General features: G+C 31.1%; 3 protein-coding genes and 1 non-coding gene across 4 annotated transcripts; 3 read left to right on the top strand and 1 right to left on the bottom strand.

Moving 5' to 3' along the window:
- The first annotated feature begins 1,164 nt into the window (after nucleotides 1–1,164).
- Nucleotides 1,165–1,948, top strand: LOC104722641 (dirigent protein 6). Its single transcript, XM_010440841.3, has one exon. It carries the CDS (start codon nucleotides 1,212–1,214, stop codon nucleotides 1,773–1,775), a length of 564 nt encoding a protein of 187 aa, XP_010439143.2. The 5' UTR covers nucleotides 1,165–1,211; the 3' UTR covers nucleotides 1,776–1,948.
- Nucleotides 1,949–3,871: 1,923 nt separating this feature from the next.
- On the top strand, nucleotides 3,872–5,233 carry LOC104722642 (MLP-like protein 328). The gene is made up of 2 exons (XM_010440842.3): nucleotides 3,872–4,275; nucleotides 4,754–5,233. The coding sequence occupies exons 1-2, from the start codon at nucleotides 4,089–4,091 to the stop codon at nucleotides 5,020–5,022; spliced, it is 456 nt and encodes a 151-aa protein (XP_010439144.1). The 5' UTR covers nucleotides 3,872–4,088; the 3' UTR covers nucleotides 5,023–5,233.
- A 12,491-nt stretch (nucleotides 5,234–17,724) lies between these two features.
- On the top strand, nucleotides 17,725–19,580 carry LOC104727793 (MLP-like protein 328). Its single transcript, XM_087472478.1, has 2 exons — nucleotides 17,725–17,979; nucleotides 19,064–19,580. The coding sequence occupies exons 1-2, from the start codon at nucleotides 17,878–17,880 to the stop codon at nucleotides 19,331–19,333; spliced, it is 372 nt and encodes a 123-aa protein (XP_087328604.1). The 5' UTR covers nucleotides 17,725–17,877; the 3' UTR covers nucleotides 19,334–19,580.
- A 2,559-nt stretch (nucleotides 19,581–22,139) lies between these two features.
- LOC147933778 (small nucleolar RNA R71) lies at nucleotides 22,140–22,246 on the bottom strand. The gene has a single exon (XR_015573369.1). It is a non-coding gene; the product is annotated as a small nucleolar RNA R71 (small nucleolar RNA).
- Nucleotides 22,247–25,761: the final 3,515 nt, after the last annotated feature.

Here is a 25,761-nt window from a genome sequence, read left to right on the forward strand (position 1 = left end):
TATATATATATATATATATATATATATATATATATATATATTAGTCTTATACGTAAAGTAAAGCGATAGAGGGAATAATTGTTCTACATGAGCAATTGCGCATGCCTTGTATAATAATAACATTTATATACATAAAATACTCTTAACATTACTAAGTTTTTAAGTTTATATTAAACATCTTCATGAATCTTTACCGTAGTTTTGAAGTTTCAAGTTTTGGTTACTTTGCAAAACTCGTATCACAACAACTTTTACATATCTTAATTAATATTTTTCTTTATGATTGTATTTCTTAATTCAAAATTTATATTACCTTCCAAGTTGTTAGTTTTTTGATATATTAATATACAATTTCTGTATTATCTAAATATATATTGTGTTGATCTAATTTAATGTATGACTTCATGATATGAAAATTTACACGAAGATAAAGATATATAATCTAGTTGAAAAAAAAAAAGATATATAATCTACATTCGTGTAGTAAGGATATCAATTTAATTATTTTGTTGTATATTTGCTAGTGTTGTAATAAATAAAAAATGTGTCGATCTTAGCTAATTGTATCATTAAATTTATTTATCAATAACCTAGAAAGTTTTCGGAATATTATCAAATGTCTTTTAACGAAGAAAAGGGTTAATTAGTAGCAATCTTAGAAGCCAAGCTGAAACGTGATTTATTTTACACGTTACCTAGTTTTAAGTTCTAACCATATGCACCAGACATCGTCACATGAGTGATGGGCGTTCGTTATTTTAAGGCAATATTTCCTAAAGAGTTTTCTAATTACTGATTTGTTTTTTCCATTTTCGCCTAAAACTTTCTTTTTCGTTTAAATTTGTTTTCAACTTGCTGTGATATATTAGCTAGCCTTCGACTTTATGCTTTTAGGTTGGACTCACCAAACGTTTTTATAGGACATATAAAATCATTAAATCTATGCACTCTTTTTCTTTCTGTCAACAAAAAAAAATATTTCTATCAAGAAAATGAAATTAAGTTGTAGCTTAGTTATCACCAACCCCGCTTTTGTCCCTCAACATGATCTTAAAAACCTTATTTTCCACTCTAATTTCTTTTAATTAAAATTTAATTTGACCAAACATAACCGACCCAGTTCGCTGTATCCCTCAAAATACTTCTATATAAATGGGTGTAAGCCCTCATCATTTTTACACAACTCACTACGCACCAGTCTCTAGCTAACTATGGCATCTCTAATAGAGAAACAACTCTTCAAATCCCTCTTCTCATTCTTCGTATTGGTTTTACTTTTCTCCGATACTGTCTTAGGATCACGAAAAACACTCGATCAGAAAAAACCATGCAAACACTTCTCCTTCTACTTCCATGACATCCTCTACGATGGCGACAATGTAGCAAACGCAACCTCCGCCGCCATCGTGAGCCCTCCGGGACTAGGAAACTTCAAGTTCGGTAAGTTTGTGATTTTCGACGACCCCATAACAATGGACAAAAACTATCTCTCGGAACCCGTAGCTCGTGCACAAGGATTCTATTTCTATGACATGAAGATGGACTTCAATGCGTGGTTTTGTTACACGTTGGTGTTTAACTCAACCCAACACAAAGGTACATTGAACATAATGGGTGCGGATTTGATGATGGAGCCGACAAGAGATCTATCCGTCGTTGGAGGGACCGGTGACTTCTTCATGGCTCGTGGGATCGCTACCTTCGTGACAGATATATTTCAAGGTGCTAAGTATTTCCGAGTTAAGATGGATATTAAACTCTACGAATGTTACTAACTAAATTATATTTGTGTTTTTTTCTTGAAATTTGTGTGCTAACACAGAGATAATGTGTTACTACTACTAAGTACGTGCTTTATTTGTCCTTTTTTTGTGTTGTTATTTTGATTTATGGTTAATGTTGTCAATTGCAAGAAGTCAACAAGAAAATGAAATTTTTTTTCCCGATAGTTATATGATAATGAAAAAGGGTTCTCAAGTCTCAACCCGCATAAAATAGTTAGTCCTACTCTCCTACTCCTATCCATTTTATATTTTTGAATAACAAAAATAATTACCTCATAAAATTAATCCAATTGCGCCACAGATTACTGTAATTTGGATCCTAAAGCGTTGATACTTCCACAAATGAATCTAACTTCGCTACATACTCTCTGGCCCATTTGAATCGGGCTGATCCAAGCCGAACCAAGTAGAATAATGTATGGGCCCATGAATGTATCAACGCTGGAAACAAAATGGTATGATTTCCAAAATAAGTGAAAGCTTAACAATCAAATGAAACATTGATTAGTTTTCCCCATACACTATACGATGTCAAAGTTTGTACTTAATGATGAAGACCAAACCATTTTTGTTACTAATGTCTCTCTATTCCAAACCCTAGGATATAACCATCAAGAAACTCTTAAAATATGATAAACCATATTGGGTCGATGTTAACTCCTCCTTCTCCTCTGTTCAACCTTGGCAAAAGTTCCCGCATTTATTCGTTTTGTGCGATAATATGATTCGATTGTTAACACAAGAGCTCGTATTTAGTCCCGTTGGATTCATCTTAGATACAATTTTGTGAATAGTGATCGATAAATGGCCATATACCAATATACAAATATAAAGGAAAACAGAATCAAATACAACTAGAGAGTATATTCTAAACACAAATTGTTATTTTCAGATCCCAGTGACATATTTAAAGAATTTAATTCTAATTTTCTAGAAACGTACTACATATCATTTCCATAGATAGAGACAACTAGAGCAGAATTCATGAGTGTATCATCTATTGACCAATTAAGCAAGACAGTAAGAGCAGCAATAAAGTATTACCAATAAATCCCCCCTTCTGATTTTATTTTAGGTCTCCCGAAAATTTGTTTAGTTTGGCAGACAGAGACAGGCAAAGTTTACAAATCATAATGTACAGTTAGGCCAACCATTTTAAACCAATATATCCGAATTATTTAAGGCATCAACATACCATGGAGTGGTTGTCACATTTTTTTTATATAGAAATTATTAAATTTTAAGACTGATCGATACTATGAAACTAATATAGTACATATATTAATCTTTAATTGGTCTCACCCGCTCGACCTTCAAATTAGTTATACTAATCAACGACTTAAAGGCCAATCACTATACATATGCATGATTAAATAAAGGTCAATTAAGTCATGATATAAATATAATTTAAGAATGATTAGAGTTGAGAAAAGAAGTTGATTGAAGAAGTTCAAGAAAAAAATGACAACTTTCAATTGAAGAAATTTGTTTATAGAAACATATATATATATATATATATATTAAAGTTTAATTTCATCAATTTATAAATTTGCCGCGCTTTGAAGCAGTGATCGATTGCTAAAAGAGTTATAAAATAAATCTTATAGGAGTTTCTAAATATTTCAGTTTTAAGTATCATCTTACGTACGATGCATATAAGAGCATTGCAGTACACGATGAGAGTATTTCAAATAAAATAATAATGTTTTAAAATATAATTTAATTATTGAACTAATGTTAACTTGTTAAGTGGCCGGCTAACAAAAGACACCAAAATATTAAGATATATGTGGCAGAGACGCGTTCATCGTTTCTCAAACTTGAGACGACTCTCATTGACTCATTCTCTTTCTTTATTTTTAATGGTGAAAACTTTGTTGGGAACCACTAATTAATAGTAATACTAATAGAGAGATGTTCTAAATCACCATATATATCCAATATGCGATTGTATGTCGACGATATATTTGTCCTCGCAATTAATATGTGTATTATATTTCTAAAAGGATGATGTGCCAACTAACCACATCAATAACGTGGTCGAAATCATACCAACTAAATACACATTCACAGGACGACCCATCAGTGCTCATTAAATAATGTTTGTAAAATATGAAGAAACGAAGATTCTCGCATGCACTATCAAAGTAGTAACTACAAGAAACGGTAGAAACTATATTTTTTTAACCGTAATGTTCACTATATAAACCAAGGCAACGACAAGTGTTATCGCATCAACCAAAACAAAACATTAGAAAAAAACAAGTGGAAGCTTCAAAACGAGAGAGAGAGAGAGAGCAAGAAATGGCAACCTCGGGAACATACGTAACGGAGGTTCCGTTGAAAGGATCGGCGGAGAAACACTACAAGAGGTGGAAGAACGAGAATCATGTCTTCCCTGACGCCATCGGCCACCACATCCAAAACGTCACCGTTCACGAAGGCGAACATGACTCCCACGGCTCTATCAGGAGTTGGAACTACACTTGGGGTACACATTTACTTACAATTCACGTCTCTATATAGATTTAATACTTTATAGTTTATACTCCGCCCCCCCCCCCCAACACGTACACACACAATAAATTAGCGTAGGTAGTCTAATTGCCAACTTTAATATATATATATATATATATATATATATATGATGGTTAATTGATGTATATAATACATTTATAATTAATAGATACAGTTGTACCAATCTAGCAGAAGTAGCTCGAGAATACACCTCAGTATATTTCAGCTATCTCTAGGGTTTGATTCACTATGCATAACGTCGTGACTTCAACAACATATGCAGATGATCTAATTATATAAATGGAACATTTGTCCGCTGAAAACTCTTTGTGATCATAGTCATTATTCAATTTAGTCACATATTTATTTTATATGGTGTGACTATGGTCTGACTAAGTCGGATGTGGGAAGTTTTAATTAACTAATGAACACGTACCTGCATGTGTGTAAAGATGGAAAGGAGGAGATGTTCAAGGAGAAGAGAGAGATAGATGACGAGACTAAAACGTTAACGTTAAGAGGACTGGACGGTCACGTGATGGAGCAGCTCAAAGTGTATGACGTCATCTACCAATTTATTCAAAAATCTGATGATACCTGCGTCGGCAAGATCACTTTAATATGGGAGAAGCGCTACGATGACTCTCCAGAACCAAGCAACTACATGAAATTCGTCAAGAGCTTGGTTGCTGACATGGATGACCACGTGATCAAAACTTAACCATCGTCACCAAAGTCACAGTCACCATGATCATCATTACCATCATCACCACCATTATCACTGTTTCGATTTAATAATTAAGGTGTTTTCAGTAAAATAAATGGGTCTTGTGAGTTTCATTTCTATGTGTACGTTTGGTTCTGTAAGATGCTTTTAATATGTTGTTATGCTCATCATATATTGGGTTCAATATAATGATTGTTGAGAATAATTTACCACATGTTTAAATGTTTAATTAAAAGTATACATTAGCAATGTAAAAAGTTTATTTTCTTTTGAAGTATAATTTAACATTAGATTCAAAATAATAATCATTTACTACATGTTTCAGTTTTTATTTAAATCCACAACTTCATATATTGATATATATATATATATATATATATATATATACACAGATTAGTAAACATCTAGTGACCAGTATAAGTTAACGAATAGCAAATTAGCAATTTAGTGTGTGTATATATGGCACACTCACATGCATATTATTATTATATATACATCTCATTTTCACCTAAATTGCAATGTTATGCCCTTAATCTACATAAACAAAAAAAAAACCCTCAGAAATATCATTTGCTACAGAAGTTTTTTTATTACAAATTTGCCGAAAGATATTTTATGAACTTTTTCTCTAGCAAAAGGTAAAAACACAAATCATTGGCGAAAGTCAAGAAAGTCGGTCGACATGATAATTTTCCATTTTTGTTTAATATTTGTGGGACCATTTTTATCGTCAAGGTCTCGTACAAAAATAAAGAGAAAATCGCGTTTTAAACTTTCATAATGTTATTGGGTAGAATTTTAAATCTCGAGAGAATTTTACTAACATTATAAACCTTTAAAATAATTTTACTAACACTTTGAATTTTTAAAATAATTTTACTAACACTTTAAACCTTAAAATTAACTTTCATTTTAGTATCGCCATAAAAAATAACGGAATAATAATATCCATAAACCTAAAATAGTTAAACTATGTTGGTTTAATTTAAATTTTAGTTAGTTTTAGTTTTTATAAATAAATAAAAAGATAAAAAGTAAATTTGTGTTCATCTTCATTATAGACAAAACTTTTATGACATTACTCTTCACATTATTAATCATTTTCATAAATGCATCTCCACTGGATTCTGATTCAAATCGATTGACTTCTCACTGGAAACCAATGAATATTTTAAATATATTTTCGTCTTCAATTTTACATTAGTCAAATGTTTTAACCTTATTTCTGATTCTTCATTTTTTCTTGCTTTGATGTATTTTAATTTTCTTTTATCAATCATCATAAATAATTAAATTAAATTAAATTAATTAAACAAGTATTTAAATCAAACCAGTATAATTTAACTATTTCACGTTGATGGATATTATTGTTTTGTCATCTTTCATAGCGATACAAACAAAAAAGTTAGTTTTAAGGTTTAAAGTGTTAGTGAAATCATTTTAAAGGTTTATAGTATTAGTGAAATTCTCTCGAGGTTTAAAATACTACTCAATAATACTTTGAAGGTTTAAAATGTGATTTTTCCGAAAAATAAATGACGAAAACATCATTTAACTTTTTTTTTTTTTTATCGGTGAACACAAGAAAAAAAAACTTAAATATTTATATTTCCAAGATATATTTCCTTAAACATGTCGATGGAGGAAAAGAACCATAAAGAATACTCCGATAAAACTTAAACATGTTTATGAAACATAGTAGTATTAAGGTATTAACTAATTTGAGTATAGCACATGAAATGTTATGAGTCAGCCATTTTTATCCATCTAATACGATATTATAGTTATAAACTTTGATTTTGAAAGTTTTGTCAATGATTTTGATGAAAAAAATTTTACCATGAATATTTTTTGTTTGGTACATTTATTTCTTTATTTGTGTATAACAATGATAACTATATATTTTAAACATGTTTTATAAGTGAAGACATTTTATTCTTAATCGCTTATGTTGATCATTATCGTTTGGTACGACTACATCGTTACTAAATTGTAATATGCGTTCAATGATTGTTGTATACAACAGGATCCCTGGTCCATGCAGATGACTTTATTTGTTTACGGAAAACGCAACCACTCTGATGCTATCGAGATTTATTATTGCTCACATCTTACCAACTTCAAATAACTTGACCCTACCCATCCGATAAGGCTAATATGTGTCTCACCCTCAATCCACGTGACCGATCCCGAAAAATAAAACAAAAGTGTTTCTTTCAACTAGATATAACCCCTGTGTTAAAAATCTCCACCTAGCACCGATTATGCCCCGTAATATCGCTAGAACCATCTTCTACATTTTAATTAATGACTAATCCTCGCCTACCATCCATTATCCGATTATACCGTCTAATCCGATTAATTTCCGCATAATTTTGTATATACCGATTATTTTTAGAGCCAAATATAAATCAAATATATATATTTCTGTTATTTAGACATTTAAATTAAGAGGTTATGATGTTTTACAATAACTAATGTACAAACTTTTAATTAAAATCATTATTTTTTTCTTAATATTACGTTTTTATGTTTTTACCGTAATTTTAAAGACAATAATATAACTTTATATTTTATTTGATATTTTTTTTTTCACAGAAACATAATTATACATATATTTAGTACTATATATTTTTAATTTACTATTAATTTAATAAAATAACCTAAAAAACTAGTCCCCGATTAATCCCTGTTTAATCTCCGGATTTTCTCGCTAGGCGCTAGGCCTATCCCGACCGACCGACTAGCGCTTAACGATTTGTAAAACAGGGGATATAACATATAACCACTTGATGAGCCTGTAAGCTTACTTTAAAAGATTTTAGAACATTTTTTTGTAACTTAATTCTCATATTTATGGAGAAATCCGAACTAATCTCTTTTCGAGTATTGATTTGATGAAGAAGTAATTCGAAATTTGACAATTTAGACAACAATAATCATAAAATAGCAATTTGATATCCGAACTTCAGACCTCAAATGCGGTTTCTCGCATCCATAATCGAAGAAGTCGATCATATATAGAACGAACAAGTTGCCACTATTATACCTAACATAGTATTTCTTTTTACACTTTTTTTTTGATTGGCTTGTAGTGTAAAACTATGAAGCACGGGGACGGCAGTTTCATGACGTCTCCCGTCTCGGAAACGTTTCAGGTACGAGGACGACAAAGAAACGGCATGGAAACGTCTCTGGGACGTCTCGCACACGGTGGGGACGGCAACAGTTTATGGGGACGACAACGATTCTAATCAAAAACGTTTCTGAAACGTTTCTATTGTAAAATAGGGAATTTAACTTTTATTCTTCCATTGTCCAAAAAAGAAAAGGAAAATTAACCTTTTAAATATTGTCTAATTAGGGTTTACAAATATCAATGCTCTATTTTTTTTTGTCAAACCAACCCCATTTCATTAAGCTAGTGACAAGAGCTCACCTCTAGAATGAGTCTTTACAACGGTCAACACACTTACATGGAAATATATCAAAGCAAAGAAGATGGCATAAAAGCATAAAAGCCAACTAGATAATTTAGTACAAAGATACAAAGGCATAAAAGCCAAAAAGATAGTGTGAACTACAAGGAAGATAGTCCATATGAGAAGGCGAGGGACTGTCCAAGAACGATTCGTCGGGCGCAATACGACAAATTGCCAATTAGGAATACAGAGATTCCAACGGGTTTTTAAAAACCTAACTCGCACCAAGGATGACGAATAATTTTCATCTCCCTGAAAAGGAAGGCAGCATGTAGGATGGAACAAGTTCCCAAGAGTCGAATGTCCAAGAAAGGATCCAAGATAAAATCACATTGCCACACCATATTGAAATATTTGAATCAGGTGGTCACCGAAGAACAGAGATCGCTGTGACACCGTGTAAACAAGGGATTAAAAATGGGAGAAGAACATGAGCGCCCAGATGTGAAAGCATAGCTTGCGGAATAGCTCTATAGGACACAACTGGGGAGGGATAAATTACTCGCGGAAGTCTCTCTTTCTAAAAAGAGGAAACATGAGAAAAATTCCATCACATAAAAAGAATGAGAAAATGGTGGCACACATCTATTTGCTCTTAATACTTTCAAAGCTAACTGCTTTAGATCATTCGCTCTTTTCAGGAAGAGGAAATCCGAGAGTGGTCTCTCTACATAGCATGAATTACTTAAGTCGGAGTCAGTTATAATACACATTATAATCTCGGCCCATAAGCCGGACACTGATTTATTTGTTATTGGGCTGCAACAAAGAAAACTTTGTATGTCTTTTTGAGAGTCAAGGTCCAATAACTTACCTTTAAGCCTTTGAACAGAACTGCGAATGAAGAAGACAGCTAGACAAAGAGCAGCAGAGAGTATAAATATCAATGCTCTATATATCTTATCTTTTTGAATTCTTACTGAATGTCGACGTCGTTCATCGCAAAACCAAAACACACAAACTTCTCTGTTTTTTTTGGGTGAAGACAAACTTCTCTGTTTAGCTTTGAGAATGAGTTTCTCAAAGATAACTTATTTTAATTATTATTTAATATATTATAGTCATGTTTTTTTCATGAAAATTCTTTATAAGTGACTTTATTTATTTTATTTTACTAATCTATGGATATTTTTATATTTTATATATTAGAAAACTGACATACTCTTGCCGTACCCATATTCCTAAAAATTTACTTTGCCGTTTCCCGTTCTCGTACCCGTATTCCGTATCAGTCCCCGTCTCGGTACAGCATAGGTGTAAAATAGTAAATCTTTTCCCAAGAAATACAGGCTTCGTTTATCTGATTCCAATTCTAACGCTAATTAAGTTGGACAAGCTTTATTAAAGGACATTTGAATCGTCACATGTAGTTTATAATTAGACTCCAATTGTATTGGGCCTATTATTTGCATCAATAGCAATTGTATAGGCCCATTTATGAATCCATCCGGCTTACTGGAAGTAAACGGTTCAACAACTTTTGCTTGACGAGGCTGTCTCATGGTCTCTTTTGAAATCTCTTTTTTTTTTTCTTCTTTAAAGCAGGATGGGTGTAGTGTAGAGTTCATATTTTTGAATTTTTCACTCATGTTTGTTAGAGCTTTCACTTTGTAACTTAGTCTGACATCGAATAAGATGATCTATCTACTTGAATGTTCCTTAATGTTATATATCATTAATTTTGCATCTATTAATTAGAGAGTAGATCTGCATCTACGTGAAACTTCTATGACAGCCGTCATGCTCAGTACAAGGTAAAAGTGTTATGATATTTTCTTAGTCTCAGAATTTCTAGGCATATGTTTAAAAATATACATTCAATTCCAAACATCCTACTAGATTAATTCAGAAATATATATATATATATATATGAAACTAACCTTAAAATATGTAAAAAATTACATTCAATTACCATTATAAAAACTTATTAATTAATTAATTAAATAAATATAATTAATTAAAAAACGAAAATTGGGGACACATAAATTAAAATAAATTGTGGAAAAGTAAAAAAAAAACCTATTAGAATCAAAACTAATTCGTATTTAAAAAAAAATTAACAGCTAAGATTTTAAAAATAAAATCGAATAAAATCTAAAGTTCGTTACATGCAAATGTTTTATTGACATGTTTTCAATAAACATTTTTAAAATACAAAAATTTTAATATAAGCAAACCAAATTTTTAATCACAAATTTTTATAAATAACATAATAACAAAATAAATTATTTAAAAATTTCATCAAACAAAAAGTTCAGCCTGCAGTATTCCGCGGGTTAATACCTAGTATATATATTGAGAAACTAGCTTTCCTTTTAATGAAATCAGAACAAATCTAATAAAACGTCTAGAGTAACATGGCAAATTTATCACAGTGATCACAATAGATATCCGGTCTCTTACGTGTCAATGGTAATCTCAAAATGCAATCCACTATCATTAGCGTCATGCTGAAGCTAAGGCCTCTTCCATCTGATTCAAGATATCAGCCCGGTGTCGTCTTCTCATGTGACCATCCAAAGCTTCAGGAATTAAAAACGCTAGGCGTAGGGAAATTCTCAAGAAATCATAGAAAATCAGATCAATTAATTAAGTAAGCGGGATTCAATAATTAAGAACCATTCTTGAAATCTAAACACAATTGTAAAATAAATCAGTTCTCACTGCAAATATTATCTAAGTTTTAAAACCCGAAAATCCAAATCTCTTTGCAAAATTCAAGTTAAAAACCAGCAATAAAATCAAGTTTAGATAAGTTTACAAAATCACTAATTCAAATCTCTTTGCAAAAAGTAATTTTGCTCACCAAAGGTTTTTGTCAGGAAAATCAATTATATTCTCATATCAATTAATAATCCTAAGATCTAGATCCAGATGACTAATCAAAGATCTAGCATTAAGAACAGCCTATGGTGAAGAACAAGAAAGATAATGAATCCAAACAATTAATCAATCTAAAAATACATGAAATCCCTAATGAGAAACCCTAAACCTAACAAGTAGAACTACTCAGACATAATTGCAAGAACACAAATCATTAATAAAATAGATAGCATTAAGAGATTAAAGAAAGAAAAAAGGAGTTCTGAATCTTCTCTGAAGGAGTCTTGATTCTTCTCTCCAAAAGCTCTCTAAAAATCTCTCAGGGTTTTCTCTCAAAAGTTGCAGGGAAAAATAAAGTTTAGATCTAAACAATGACCATAAAAATCCTATTTATATTCCTAAAACAGGTCCAGAGACTAATGATGCAAATATGGAAAACTTTGGGGCAGCTTTATAAATCTTCATAACTTGTGGGAAAACTTTTGATTTCTTCTTTGGCTCTGCATCGATCGATTCCATAAGTTGCATCGGTCGATGCATCTGTCTAAATTCGTCTCCCAACTTCACAACTTAGCCTCAATGCTTGATTGTGCTTCAAATCCTCCTATTTAGCTTCATTATGCTCTCATCCATTCTAAATCCTATAAAGACTCAAAAGATTCTAAAAATACCAAAAAAACTCTATAAATAAGACTTATATCATGGCTAAAAACACCTAAAAACTATGATATAATGGACCAGAAAGTCTCTTGCTTGAGTAAGTTCATTTTTATCCACTTAACCCACGACGAATCTCCATGAGAGACAATTCGCCAATGAGTTTCAGACAACAAACATTTTTTGCCTCCTTGAGAGAGCGAAGACCAAGCCCCCCTTCTTGCTTAGGCTTACATCCTCCCAACTGACTTTTGCTTTCCATGGATTTAACTCCGTACCAGACCAAAGGAAAGCCGAGCAAAGCTTATCAATATCCCGAATACATTTTTGAGACAGTCTAAAAGCGGACAACCAAAAGTTGCAAGTGCGCCATAAAACAGAGCTAATCAAATTTAGCCGGCCAGCATAATAGAGGCAACGAGTTGTCTAGGAGCCTATTCTTTTCTTGATATGTTCAAGTAGAGGAGTATAGTCTGCAGATGTTAGGCTTTTGGTGACTAATGGCAATCCAAGTACCTTAACGGAAGTTGACTAACCGCAAATTGGAATTAATCCTCTATGACTTGATTAGTTGTCGTCGATAGTCCAGCCAAGTATATTGTGGATTTCTCTATGCTTATGCATAATCCAGAACGTTTTGGAAAAGTATCTAAAACTTGAAGTATTCTCTCTATGGACCTGACTTGCCCATCTGAAAGGACCACGAGTTCATCCGTAAAGCTGAGATTAGTTAAACCTATATTTTTACAGCGTGGATGATAACCAAATTATCTTGCACCAGCTTATCTAGCATTTTAAAAAGTACGTCCATGATCATAACTCCGAAAGTATCATGTTAGCTCTCTGTTAACTTGAACAGAAAAAGAAGCCGTGGTGACACATATCATGATCATGATCAAGTGAACAAAAGTATGACCCATTAATTATGCATATTGAATAGTGTTGGTCTTATCACCATTAAATGAAAAAGTAAGAAAGGTAGAAGTATTACCGATAAATTCCCTTTGATTTTGATTTTAGGGTCTCGCGAAAATCCCTGTATAATAAAACTGAAGTACACGATATTTTTTTGTAGACTATAGAAACACTAATTGGAATCAGACAAAGCCAAGAAGATGTTTAGAAGCTTCACAAATTACAGTCAACTCCTGCTCTCCTCCCACTTCCTTTTCGTTTTTCGTAGTCAATAGTCAAACACCAATCGGTATTTTCATCAATCTTTTAGATGAGTGCGTTGCATATATTATCTATATAATAAAATAGAAGTACACGACATTTTTTTGTAGATTATATAATAGATATATTTATGATTTTTTGGTTATAAACTTGTGACATAGGTGTATCATAATATAAGGGTTAGTCTGATTTTTAGTAAGTAATGATAGTATGGATTTAGTTAATTATAGTAACATATAAATCAATTATATGTAACATTTAAAAGATAAGGAAATCTCTCAACCTAATTAAAACAAAAATATGTAATTCTTATTTCACATTTATTTTATTTTATATTTAAATTATTTTAATTTTTTATCTAATATATTTAATTAATAAAATTTATGATTTTTTCTGCATATGATATAATTTAAATTTTTTTAAACAGACATATATTGCTCAACTGATGAATTAAAAAAAAAATACAAAATACCCTACATCACCTAAGAAAACTATGCAAAGATTCAAAGTCATATTAATAAAAAGAGACTAAAATGATTCTGAATACGAATGAGTAGAAACCTTGATTTATCAGGCATTAAAATTAAAAATTCTATGCATTTTATTATGGTTATTTATTTTAAAGAATTTCAACTTTTAATAACTTTAAAAATTCAAATGTATAACTTTTTAAACTTTTTAAAGATTATTAATATTTCAATTATTAAAACATTTATCTTTTTATAAAATGTTTAAGATATTATTTAAACTTTATAAGAAGTTCAAATATTTATAAGTATTTCAATTTCTAAAATAATAATTTTTTTCAAATATTTTAAATTTTAATAATATATACGAATTAAAATATCACATGACAGGTTATATGGCAGGATATGTTTGAGTTGATATTAATAGAAAATTAAAATGTCATTAATTTGGTGCTACACGGCTAAATTATCATCTCATTATTTTGTGAACTTTTTAAAACTGTAAAGATTATTAATAATTCAATTATTAAAAAATTTAATTTTTATAACTGTTTAAGATATTAATAATATTTAAACTTTATAAGAAGTTCAAATATTATAAGTAGTTCAATTTCTAAAAAAAGAAACTTTATTAAAACATTTTAAATTTTAAAAATATATTTAGATTTTTATGAAGTTTTTTCTGCGGTGTACAACGAATTAAAATATCACACGACGGGTTATATGGCTAGACATGTTTGAGTAGATATTAATAGAAACTTAAAATGTTATTAATTCGGTGCTACATGGATAAAATATCATCTCATTATTTTATTAACAATATGAATATTAGATTAATAGATGTATCTAATTAAATCGATTAATTAATACTATAACAAAAGAATTAATATGCGGTATAGTGTAGGTTAAGTCATATAATTAACAATCGAAATACAATATATAATTTTAAAAACTAAACAAATCAAATAAAATTAACAAACTGAAATTAATATTTTTATCAAATAACATAAACTGCAGTGTACCGCGGGTCAAAATCTAGATCTACTAGAATAAATCTTACAAAATAGATGTTATTTTCATAAGTTATATTCAACATATGATTTAATGGCATAGTGTTTGAGCAAAAAAAAAAATAAAACAAAAAAACAATCATATATATAACACTTTAAATAAAAATTATAAAATAAATAATATAAATGTTAACCCGTACTTTAGCACATGTCCAATTCTAGTTTGTTTTTTAGTTTGACAGATAGAGAGGGGCAAAGTTTTGTTTTTTACGCCAACCATTTCAAACCAATCCGATTTATTTAATGCATCACCATACCATATAATATGGATGTCACATTTTTTCATTTCTATATAAAATTATTAAATTTCAAGACTGATTGGTACTATGAAACTAATATTTTATAATATAAAGTTTGGTTTTTAAATTTAACCATTAATCACCACAGATTTATTTTTCAAACTATATTTCGATTTATTTTTACAAATTTTGTTTATATATTTTTAATTATAAATGAATTTAAAACGACATTTTTAAAATTTCAAACCATAACTTTGTATGTTTAAAATTTATGGTTGGTGTGATAGAAATTTAACATATTATTTACACACGACTATAGTTATTAAACTTACTAAATTTGTAAATGAAAAAAAACATTTATAAATTAACATGTAAATCACAAAGATTATAATGAAGAAATAATCTATTACTAAAACTTTTTGTACTTATATTCGATTACAGTTTTTAATTTATATAATTTCATTTACATAAGATTAAGAAACCTAAACATTTGAGATGGAATGAGAATATTTAATTAAAAACTAATAAATAAATAAATAAGTGAATATAAGTAATTTCTATTTTTAACATAATATCTGATTTAATTTTATATCTTTTTCTTACAAATTAGAAAATTTAAATTATAAACATGCGTTTTGCCCAAAAAAAAATTATAAATATGCGTATACATGGGTTTTAATCTATTTTTTTAGAGTACATTTTTGTGCCATCCTCTCTTATCTTTGTATCCAAACAAGTTCCAACTAAATCCTCTACAATCCTTACAACCAAACACAATTATTTCCTTATATGATAATATTAATTTCCTAAAATCTATCTACATAATTTAAAGCAATATGTTAGATTAAAATATAATCTCCTTTCACTTTTATTTAATCTTATATTTAATTATTTAAATTACTATTTGATATATAAAATTAATAAAATTTTAAATTTTTTTTCAGCATATGATGTGATTTGAATTTTTATAAACAGATATATATTTTAATTTTTTTTTAGGATTTTTGTAACCAAACAAATAGAATCGGATATAGATTATTTTACATTTGAGTTATTTTAATATATAATGAATATCTATATTAAACTTTTTGGAATACATTTTTGTGTCATATGTTATCCGGATTTCCACAAAATACCCTTAGGTTTAGACAATTAATCAAAGCTAATTAAGGTTATTTGTGTAGACAAACAGATGTATAGCAGGGAACATGGAGGGCACATTGTTTTGACTTTCAACATGTCGAGTGCAGGCGAAAGCCAAAAAGGCATAAATCTATTATAAGATACAATAATAAACATACCTTCGTAGAATGTTAGGTGTCTCCGGCTCCATAAATGAACATATTAAACTTTGGTCTCACCCGCTCGACCTTTAGATTAATTAAAAGTACTAATCAACGACATAAAGGCCAATTACTATATATTTGCATTAGTTAAAAATCGTAAAATACTAATCAACAACATTAAACCAATCACTTTATATTTGCATGATTAAATAAAGGTCAATTAAGTCATGGTTTAAATATAATTTAAGAATAATTAGAGTCAAGAAAAGAAGTTGATTGAAGAAGTTAACGAAAATTTGAAAAAAAATTTCAAGTGAAGAAAATTGTTTCTATGAACATATTACTTACATATAGTTTCATCGATTTATATATTTGCCGCTCTTTCAAGATATGGTCGATTTTTAAAAGAATTAAAAAAATAAATGAACAATACTTAGATTCATTTTTAAAGGTGAATATATTTGTTCATCTCTTTTATTCTAACCAATGAAAATGCACCATATTATATTTTATTTAAAGAAAAATTATAAATTAAATTAATAATATATTAAAATGAAAGTTATTAAAAAATATTAATTTAGTTAATCCAAACCGACACATAATCTCGTTTAATTATAAAACCTAAATCTCAATTCTCTTTTGTGAACTCATACCGACATATAAACTCGTTTAATATTATAAAATCTAAATCTTAATTCTCATTTATAAACCCAAACTGACACATTATCTCGCTTAATTGTAAACTTAAATTCTCATTTATAAACTCAAACCGACATAGAATCTCGTTTAATTGTAAAATCTAAACCCTAAATCTTCATTTATAAACTCATTCAGACGTATAGTTTCGTTTAATTAAAAATGTAATCATAATCCTCTTATATAAATTCAAACCGATATTTAAAGTCATTTAATAAAAAAATCAAGATTTTGTTTCCTTGATTTGTTTTGTTTTTATAATTTTAGTTTTGATTTATTTTTAAATATAGTATTACTATTACATGACATCTTGTTCTATTTGATTAATTAATTACAATGGGGTGAATAAGAACGGTTCCTTCCTAGAAGTGAATCCAAATATTTTTCAAAATAAATCTATTAGGAGTTTCTAAACACTTTATTTTTAAGTATCAGCTTACTATGCATATAAATCACCATATGTATTAATGTGTATATAAATACTTATTCAATAACATTTTATTTTGTAGTTTTATGTATGCAGTAGTATATACAGAGAGATATAATTGTCCTCGCGATTAAGATGTGTATGGGCATTATTATACTTCTAGAGGATGATGTGCCAACTACCATCAATAACGTGGTCGAAACTCTATCAACTAAAAATACGACCCATAAGTGCTCATTTAATAGTGTTGGTTAAAATATGAAGAATAGAAGATTCTGGCATGCCTGTCAAATGATGAAAAGAAACGGTAGAAACCATGTTTTTAACCGTCACGTTCACTATATAAACCAAGGCGACGACAAGTGTTATCGTATCAACCAAAACAAAGCATAAGAAAACAATTAGTGGAAGCTTTAAAACGAGGGAGAGAGAGATATAGAAATGGCAACTTCGGGAACATACGTAACGGAGGTTCCATTGAAAGGATCGGCTGAGAAACACTACAAGAGGTGGAAGAACGAGAACCATGTCTTCCCTGACGCCATCGGCCACCACATCCAAAACGTCACCGTTCACGAAGGTGAACATGACTCCCACGGCTCTATCAGGAGTTAGAACTACACTTGGGGTACACATTTACTTATACACTTTCTCTCTCTATTTAACACTTTTTTACACACAGTGTGTGAAACTAGGGTTTTGGTAGTCTATATTTGCCAAGTATGAATTATGGTGGTTAAATAATGTATGTTATATTAGAAAAATTAAAAAAATGAATACATGCATAGTATATGTTTGGGCAAAAATAATCGATTTGTTTAAAGACTACGGAAACAAAAAACAGATGTTGAATAGTTGTTTTTATTAATCAAAGTCTCGAACTCAAATACAAGAATTCAAGGCACAGTGAATCAATCTATAAACCCTAGCCGTGTTCTAGAGTTAAGTCGTATGTCTTGTGTTTTAGGTCTCTTGATTTGTTGCTCTCCCCTGTCTCTCGTGGAGGCCGCTCTCCTTATATAGAGACTCCTTTGCCCTAATCTCTTAATATTTGTCTTGGGCTTGCCGACTCTATCTATATAGGGTCGGTCACGGGACTCTTGGCCCATTAGTAAAGTCGGTCGTTAGACTCTTGGTCTCTTAACAGATCTAGTCGCATGACTTTCGGTCCATCGACGAAGTTAGTTGCGAGATTCTCGGTCTCGTGATAGAGTCAGTCGCGAGATTCTCGGTCTCTTGACTGAGTCAGTCGCGAGAACTCGGTTCATTGAACCAATCAGGAAGATTTTCCTTTTATAAGATAAATTTTTATCTACGCTTGTTTTATCCAGCAAAATATGCGTTGACTAAATAAATTATATTTATTTATTTACGATGATAAAATTATTTGTGCCAATTTGGGAGAAGTCGCTAAAGAATACACCTAAATTTATTATAAGGTCTCGGCTCTCGACTATTTAGAATTATATTTTGCGGTTTTTGTTTACATTGGAAACGATATTCAGCTCTCTCTAGGGTTTTGTTCACTATGCATGACGTCGTACGTGACTTCAACAACCTATGCAGATGATCTAAATGGAACATAAGTCCGCTGAAAATTCTTTGTGATCATAGTCATATTAGTCACATATTTATCTTATATATGGTTGACTAAGTTGGATGTGGGAAGTTTTAACTAATGAACTTGTACATGCATGTGTGTGTGTGTAAAGATGTTCAAGGAGGAGATGTTCAAGGAGAAAAGAGAGATAGATGACGAGACTAAAACGTTAACGTTAAGAGGACTGGACGGTCACGTGATGGAGCAGCTCAAAGTGTATGACGTCATCTACCAATTTATTCAAAAATCTGACGATACCTGCGTCGGCAAGATCACTTTAATATGGGAGAAGCGCAACGATGACTCTCCAGAACCAAGCGGCTACATGAAATTTGTCAAGAGCTTGGTTGCTGACATGGATAACCACGTAATCAATACTTAACCATCGCCACCAAAGTCACAGTCACAGTCACCACCACCACCACCACCATCATCATTATCATCATCATCATCATCATCTCGATTTATGAATTAAGGTGCTTTTTCAGTATAATAAATGGGTATTGTGGAGTTTCATTTCTATGTGTACGTTTGGTTCTGTATGATGCTTTAATATGTTGTTATGCTCATCATATATCGGGTTCGATATAATGATTGTTAAGAATAAAATTATCACATGTTTCAATGTTTATTTAATTCACAATTTTTCATATTTATACAGATATTAAACATCTTGTGACCAGTATTAGACTATTAGTTAACGATCTAGTATTTTTGAATTAGGCAAATTATGAATAGCTAAAAAAACAATACATGCATAGATATTTCAGCAAATTTTATTCGTGACACACTCATCACATGCATATTATACATCCCCAATCAACATAGACAAACCTCAGAAATATCATTGCTATAGAATTTTGTTTTTACAAATTTGCCGAAAGATCTTTATTACAAAAAAAAAAAAAAGCGCGGAAAGACCCTTAATCTAGAAATTAAGGTCTGCGACTTGATAATTTATCCATATTTCTGTAATATTGTGGGTCGATTTTTTTCCGTCAAAACAAGAGGACCCTCATAGAAAAATAAATATCGAAAAGCATCAATTAACTTATTTTTTTTTTAAGTGGTTCCGGACTTAGGCCTGTGCATTCTTTCATGCCAGAGACCAGAGCATTTTATATGTTTTTTTTATATTTGTTGCAAAAAAAAACTTAAATTTTTAAATTTCCAAGATGTAACATGACGATGTGGGGGGGAAAAAACATAAAGACGAGTAGACAACATGTATAAATTTTTACTTCGTACGTAAGTTGTTATGACCTGAAAACTTTTATATTTTTGATCAGATACATTTTAGTTTGAGAAGTTATTTTAAGTTTCATTAACAAGTTTAAAATATGTTTAAGGAATGTTTTATAGTCAATTAGTCACCAACTTACGTACCCGCTTGATCAAGTAAATATTTCTGTTATAATGCGCCTGATTGTAACATTTTGTGTTGAGGACCATAAGTGGCACCACACCAAATAGATCACCCTAAATCGGACTTTGCCGTTTTACATCGTTATTAAATTGTAACGTACATATGCGTTCAATGATTGATGTATTCAGGCTCCCTGGCCCATGCAGCTGATTTTAATTGTTTACGAAAATCGCAACCACTATGATCTGATGCAATCGAGAATTATTATTGCTCGCTTCTTACCAAATTCAAATAACTTGACCCCACCAATCCGATAAGGCTAAGTGTCTCACCCTCAATCCTCGTGGCCGATCCTAACATATTTGGACTCCCGAAAAATAAAATAAATGTGTTTCTTTCAACTAGTTCCACTTGACTTGAGCCTGTAAGCTTATTAAAAAGACGTTAGAACTTGATCCTTCTAAGCCAATGTCCCATATAAGTTTTATTTAACGGCTGGTTTCGAAAATGGAGAGACTTATGAGCTTCAGAGTTTAAAATAGAACTTACTAGCTAGCTATAATGATTATCACAACAATCATATTTCTTTTTGCACATCTTTTTGTTATTGGCGTGTAGTGTAAAATAGTAGATTTTTTTCCAAGAAATGCAGGGTTCGTTTATCTGATTCCACTTCTAACGCTTATTAATTTGGACAAGAGGATTTGAATCGTCACATGTACTAGTATATAATTAGACTCCAAATTTCTTGGGTTGTATAGGCCCATTAATGAATCCATCCGGGTTTGTGGAGAGTAACGACGGTTCGACAACTTTTGCTTGATGAGGCTGTCTCCTGGTCTCTTTTGAAATATCTGGAAAAAGTATATAAAGTCAGTCCCATATGGTTATTACTGTTTTTCCATAAAGCAGGATGAGTTCATTTCTTTAACTCATGTTTGTTTAGAGCTTTCTCTTTATAACCTAGTCTGAGATCAAATGAGATGGTCTACTTGAATGTTCCCTTACGTTATCATTAATTTTGCATCTGCTAGGGAGTAGATATATGCATCAGCGTGAAACTTCTATGTAGCTTTTCATGCTCAGTACAAGTGTTATGATATTTTCTTAGTCTCAGAATCTATCTAGCTAGGCGCATATGCTTAACAAATATATACATTCACATCCAAAAATATATATTGAGAACCATAGAATTACATTGAGCATAGATAGACTTGTAAAAACAAAAACAAAGTACGAACATTTGGAAAAGGAATGAAAAGCAAAAACAAAGTACGAACACTTAGAGAAAAAAATGAATATTCAAGAGACATAACTTCTTTTTTTTTTTTTCTTGACATAACTTCTTGCACTTAAACAACTAAAAGATTTGGCTGAAATGAAATTTATACGAAAAACTAATAAAACGTCTAGAGTAAGATAGATTGTAAATGACAATGTATAGTGATAAAATAGATATTGGATGATAAATATCTTAAATGAGAAGAAATTTAAAAACAAACAAAACAAAACATATTGGATGTGTTTCAACAAGATAATACAGAAAGCTTACGAAAAAGTAAAAACAAAATTGGGCTGGTAAAAATATATTATATGTTAGAAGCACAAATAGAATTGAAAACCTAAAGGTCCAACAATAGTGAATATACGTCTTCTCGGTGAAATCGCCGGAAAGTTGGAAAAAGCAATATCACATCTAAAAACTGAAAACACTCACCAACTTGAAAAGAGGTAACATATGTATGCATGGACGGTCCATATATATGTTCCCTCTCGCTTATGAAACCACAACCACACACCACTGGACGGTTCCAGAACAGCCAGATTGAGGAATGAGATTTCAGGGTTTGCACAGAAGAACAATGAGACCTTTTGTGAGGATTGGGAGAGATTCAAGGGTTATCAAACTCAGTGTCCACACCATGGGTTCAACAATGAGTCACTGCTCAGCACATTATACAGAGGAGTTCTGCCCAAGATAAAGATGTTGTTAGACACTGCTTCAAATGGAAACTTCCTCAACAAGCATATAGATGATGGTTGGGAGCTAGTGGAGAATTTGGCTCATTCTGATGGCAACTACAATGAGGACTATGATAGAACAGTGAGGTTTGTTGATTCTGCACTAGATGAAAAGTATAAGAAAGACTTGAAGATTGTTAAGGAAAAGTTAGAAAAGATTCTGCTTAGTCAACAGAAGAACATTCACTTTCTTGGTGAGGAGGATACAACAATTCAAGATGGGGAGAATGAGGTAACTGAGTTGTGTTATATGCAAAACCAATGTGGTTTCAAGCCCTACAACCAATTCAAGCCCAACAATCTGTCTTATAGGAGTACAAATGTGGCAAACCCACAAGACCAAGTCTATCCACCACAACAAGCACAGCAGCAACACAATTATGTACCTAAACAGCAGAACCAAGGTTATCAGGCTCAAATGTGTCCCCCACCAGGGTTTCAGACCACCCAAGCCCAGGAATCTGACTTAAGAACATTGATGCATAAGTTGTTGCTTAACCAAGCCACTGGTCAGATGGAAAGCACAAAGAAGTTTGCTGAGATCAACCAGAGGATAGATTCTACCTATAATGACCTGAATATCAAGTTTGAGAGCTTAGAATCAAAGGTTAAGTTCATGGAGAGCAGTATGGCTTCAACTTCTGCTCCTAAGCCTAATCAACTGCCTGACAAAGCTATTTAAAACCCAAGAGAATATACAGCCAAGGCTATCTTTGTTACTGAGGAATATGTCACTAAGGACAGTGAAGTTCAAGTTGGGGAGGATATTCAACAAGTTTCAGCTCAGAAAGAAGCAGAGGATCAATCAGAAAAGACAATCGACAGTGTGTTCGATCAAGCACACGATCGAGTGCCTGATCGAGTCACTGTTCGAGTGCTCCCTTCTGAGTCTGATAAGCCCACCAAATACATTCCTCCAGCTTACAAACCACCTATGCCATTCCTAGGACGTTTCAAAGAACAAATGGTTAGGAAGCTCAAGGAAAAGATTGAGAAGCAGGAATTGATGGCCATTCAACATGAAGTGACTGTTGAGGAGACTAAAGAGGCCAGAGGACCAGCTTTGGAGCAGTATGAGCCATATCCACTCTATAAAGGCATGTTACTTGACATATCAAAGCAGAAGGCTAAGAATCAAGCCAAGAAGGATCTAAAAGACATTGGAACTGCTGTGATTCCAACTAAGCTTGAGGATCCAGGCTCATTCAACCTTCCATGCTCATTGAACTACATGCACTTCAACAAGTGTTTGTGTGACCTAGGAGCTTCTGTGAGTGTCATGCCCTTCTCAATAGCAGAGAACCTAGGATATGAAGAGTTCAGACCAAGCAACCTCTACATAAGTCTTGCTGATGGGTCTAGGAAGGATGTTGTTGGCAAGCTGGAGAACTACCCAGTAAAGATTGGCAAAGCCAGGATACCAACTGACTTCAACATCATAGAGATGGAGCAGGAGCAGGAGCTTGATGATCCTATTATCCTTGGAAGACCATTCTTGGCCACTGGTAGAGCTGTGATTGATGTTAAAAAGGTTATGATCAGTGTTCTTCATCGGTTACCTTGTTCTTAAATCTTGGTTGAATAAGACGAAGAAGAAGAAGAAATTGTTCTTAAATCTTAATTAGTGCTGAGTTGAGTGCTCATGACTACTTGCTTGTTGTATTCATTTATAGATAAGATATTTTTGACTTTTGTGTCCCTACTCCCTAGTTATCCTGTTTTAAAAATCTCCGCCTAATACCGATTACGTCCTGTAAAATCGCTAAACTCATCCTCTCCGCTTCGATTAATAACTAATTCTCGCCTAGCATCGATTATCCGATTATGTCTGTCTAATTTGATTGTAACCTGCTGATCCGGCTACTTTCCACTTAATTTTGTGTATATCAATTTCTTTTGAAGCCAAATATAAATCAAATATATATATTTTTTGTTATTTATACATTTAAATTAAGAGTTTACGATGTTTTACAATAACTAATGTACACACTTTTAATGAAAATAAAAAACAAATTTTTAAAATTACGTTTTGATGTGTTTACCGTAATTTTAATGAATACGATAGTTTTATATTTTACTTGATACTTTTCTTTTAACAAAAACAGAATTATATATACATTTAGTACTATATATTTTTATTTTATTTTAAATTTCATAAAATAATCCTAAAATTAGTCCACGATTAATCTCCGTTTAATCTCAGATTTTCTTGCTAGGCGCTAAGCCCACCCGACCGCCTGACTAGCGCCTAGCAATTTCTAAAACAGGAGTTATCCATGTCTATTTATTATTAAATAAAAAAATTTACTTTTTTTTATAAGAGTTAATTATGTAGATAGTCAAATTTTCGCTCAAAATTGGTAACAACGAGTGGTAAACTTATTATATGACCACGTTCGAGGGTGATTTTAGGATCTATCTTAACATTTTTGAAGTACATTTTTGTGTCATCTTCTCTTATCTTTGTATCCAAATAAGTCTCAACTAAATTCTCTACAATCCTTACAACCAAACACAATCATTTCTTTATTTGATAATATTAATTTCCTAAAATATATCTATCTAATTTAAATAAATATGTTAAATTAAAATATAATTCTCCTTTCATTTTTATTTAATCTTATATTTAATTATTTTAATTACTATTCAATACATAAAGTTAATAAAATTTTAGATTTTTTTAGCATATAATGTGATTTGAATGTTTATAAACGAATATATATTAAAAATTGTCTTAGAATATTTGTAACCAAACAAGTATATCCACATATAGAGCTCGGAATACATTTTTGGAGTACAATAGGATGCCATCACTTTTTGCCAACTTCGGGTCAGGTTTTTAACTAAAATTATAACCAATTCAATTATCCGGATACTCCTTAAGATTGCCGAATATTTTGGGCCGGTTTTTAATCCATAGCATACTTATTTACATCCAATTAATGCCAATTAATGCCCAATGTATCTTAGGAAATATCTAATTTGCATACCAAATGTTTAGGACCGAGTTTGACAAAAAGAATTGATAACCCAATTTATGTAATCACATCCCTATAATATAACAACTAATTCAAGATGAATACATCTTAGGAAATATCTAATTTGCGTTTAATAAACGATTACATATTTGGTAAGATCTTATTAGCTTTAAATGTACACTATTAATCCAATAATATCAATTGAGAATCATAATAATAATATGCATGATCATTCATTCCTAAATCATAACTAACAAATCGTAAAATGTATATTATCAACTTGCAAATCAAGAGTTTCTACAAAACTCTACTTACAACCGTTAACAGTATATATATCAACAAAATAATAGTCCTGTAGTGTACCACGGGGTAAAACCTAGTAATGTATATAAATTGCATGTCATTTTGAACAAAAAATATATAACGGATTAAAGAGAAAAATAT

Source organism: Camelina sativa, chromosome 11, assembly GCF_030686135.1.
Source record: "Camelina sativa cultivar CO46 ecotype springtype chromosome 11, ASM3068613v1".
Lineage (NCBI taxonomy): Eukaryota > Viridiplantae > Streptophyta > Magnoliopsida > Brassicales > Brassicaceae > Camelina > Camelina sativa.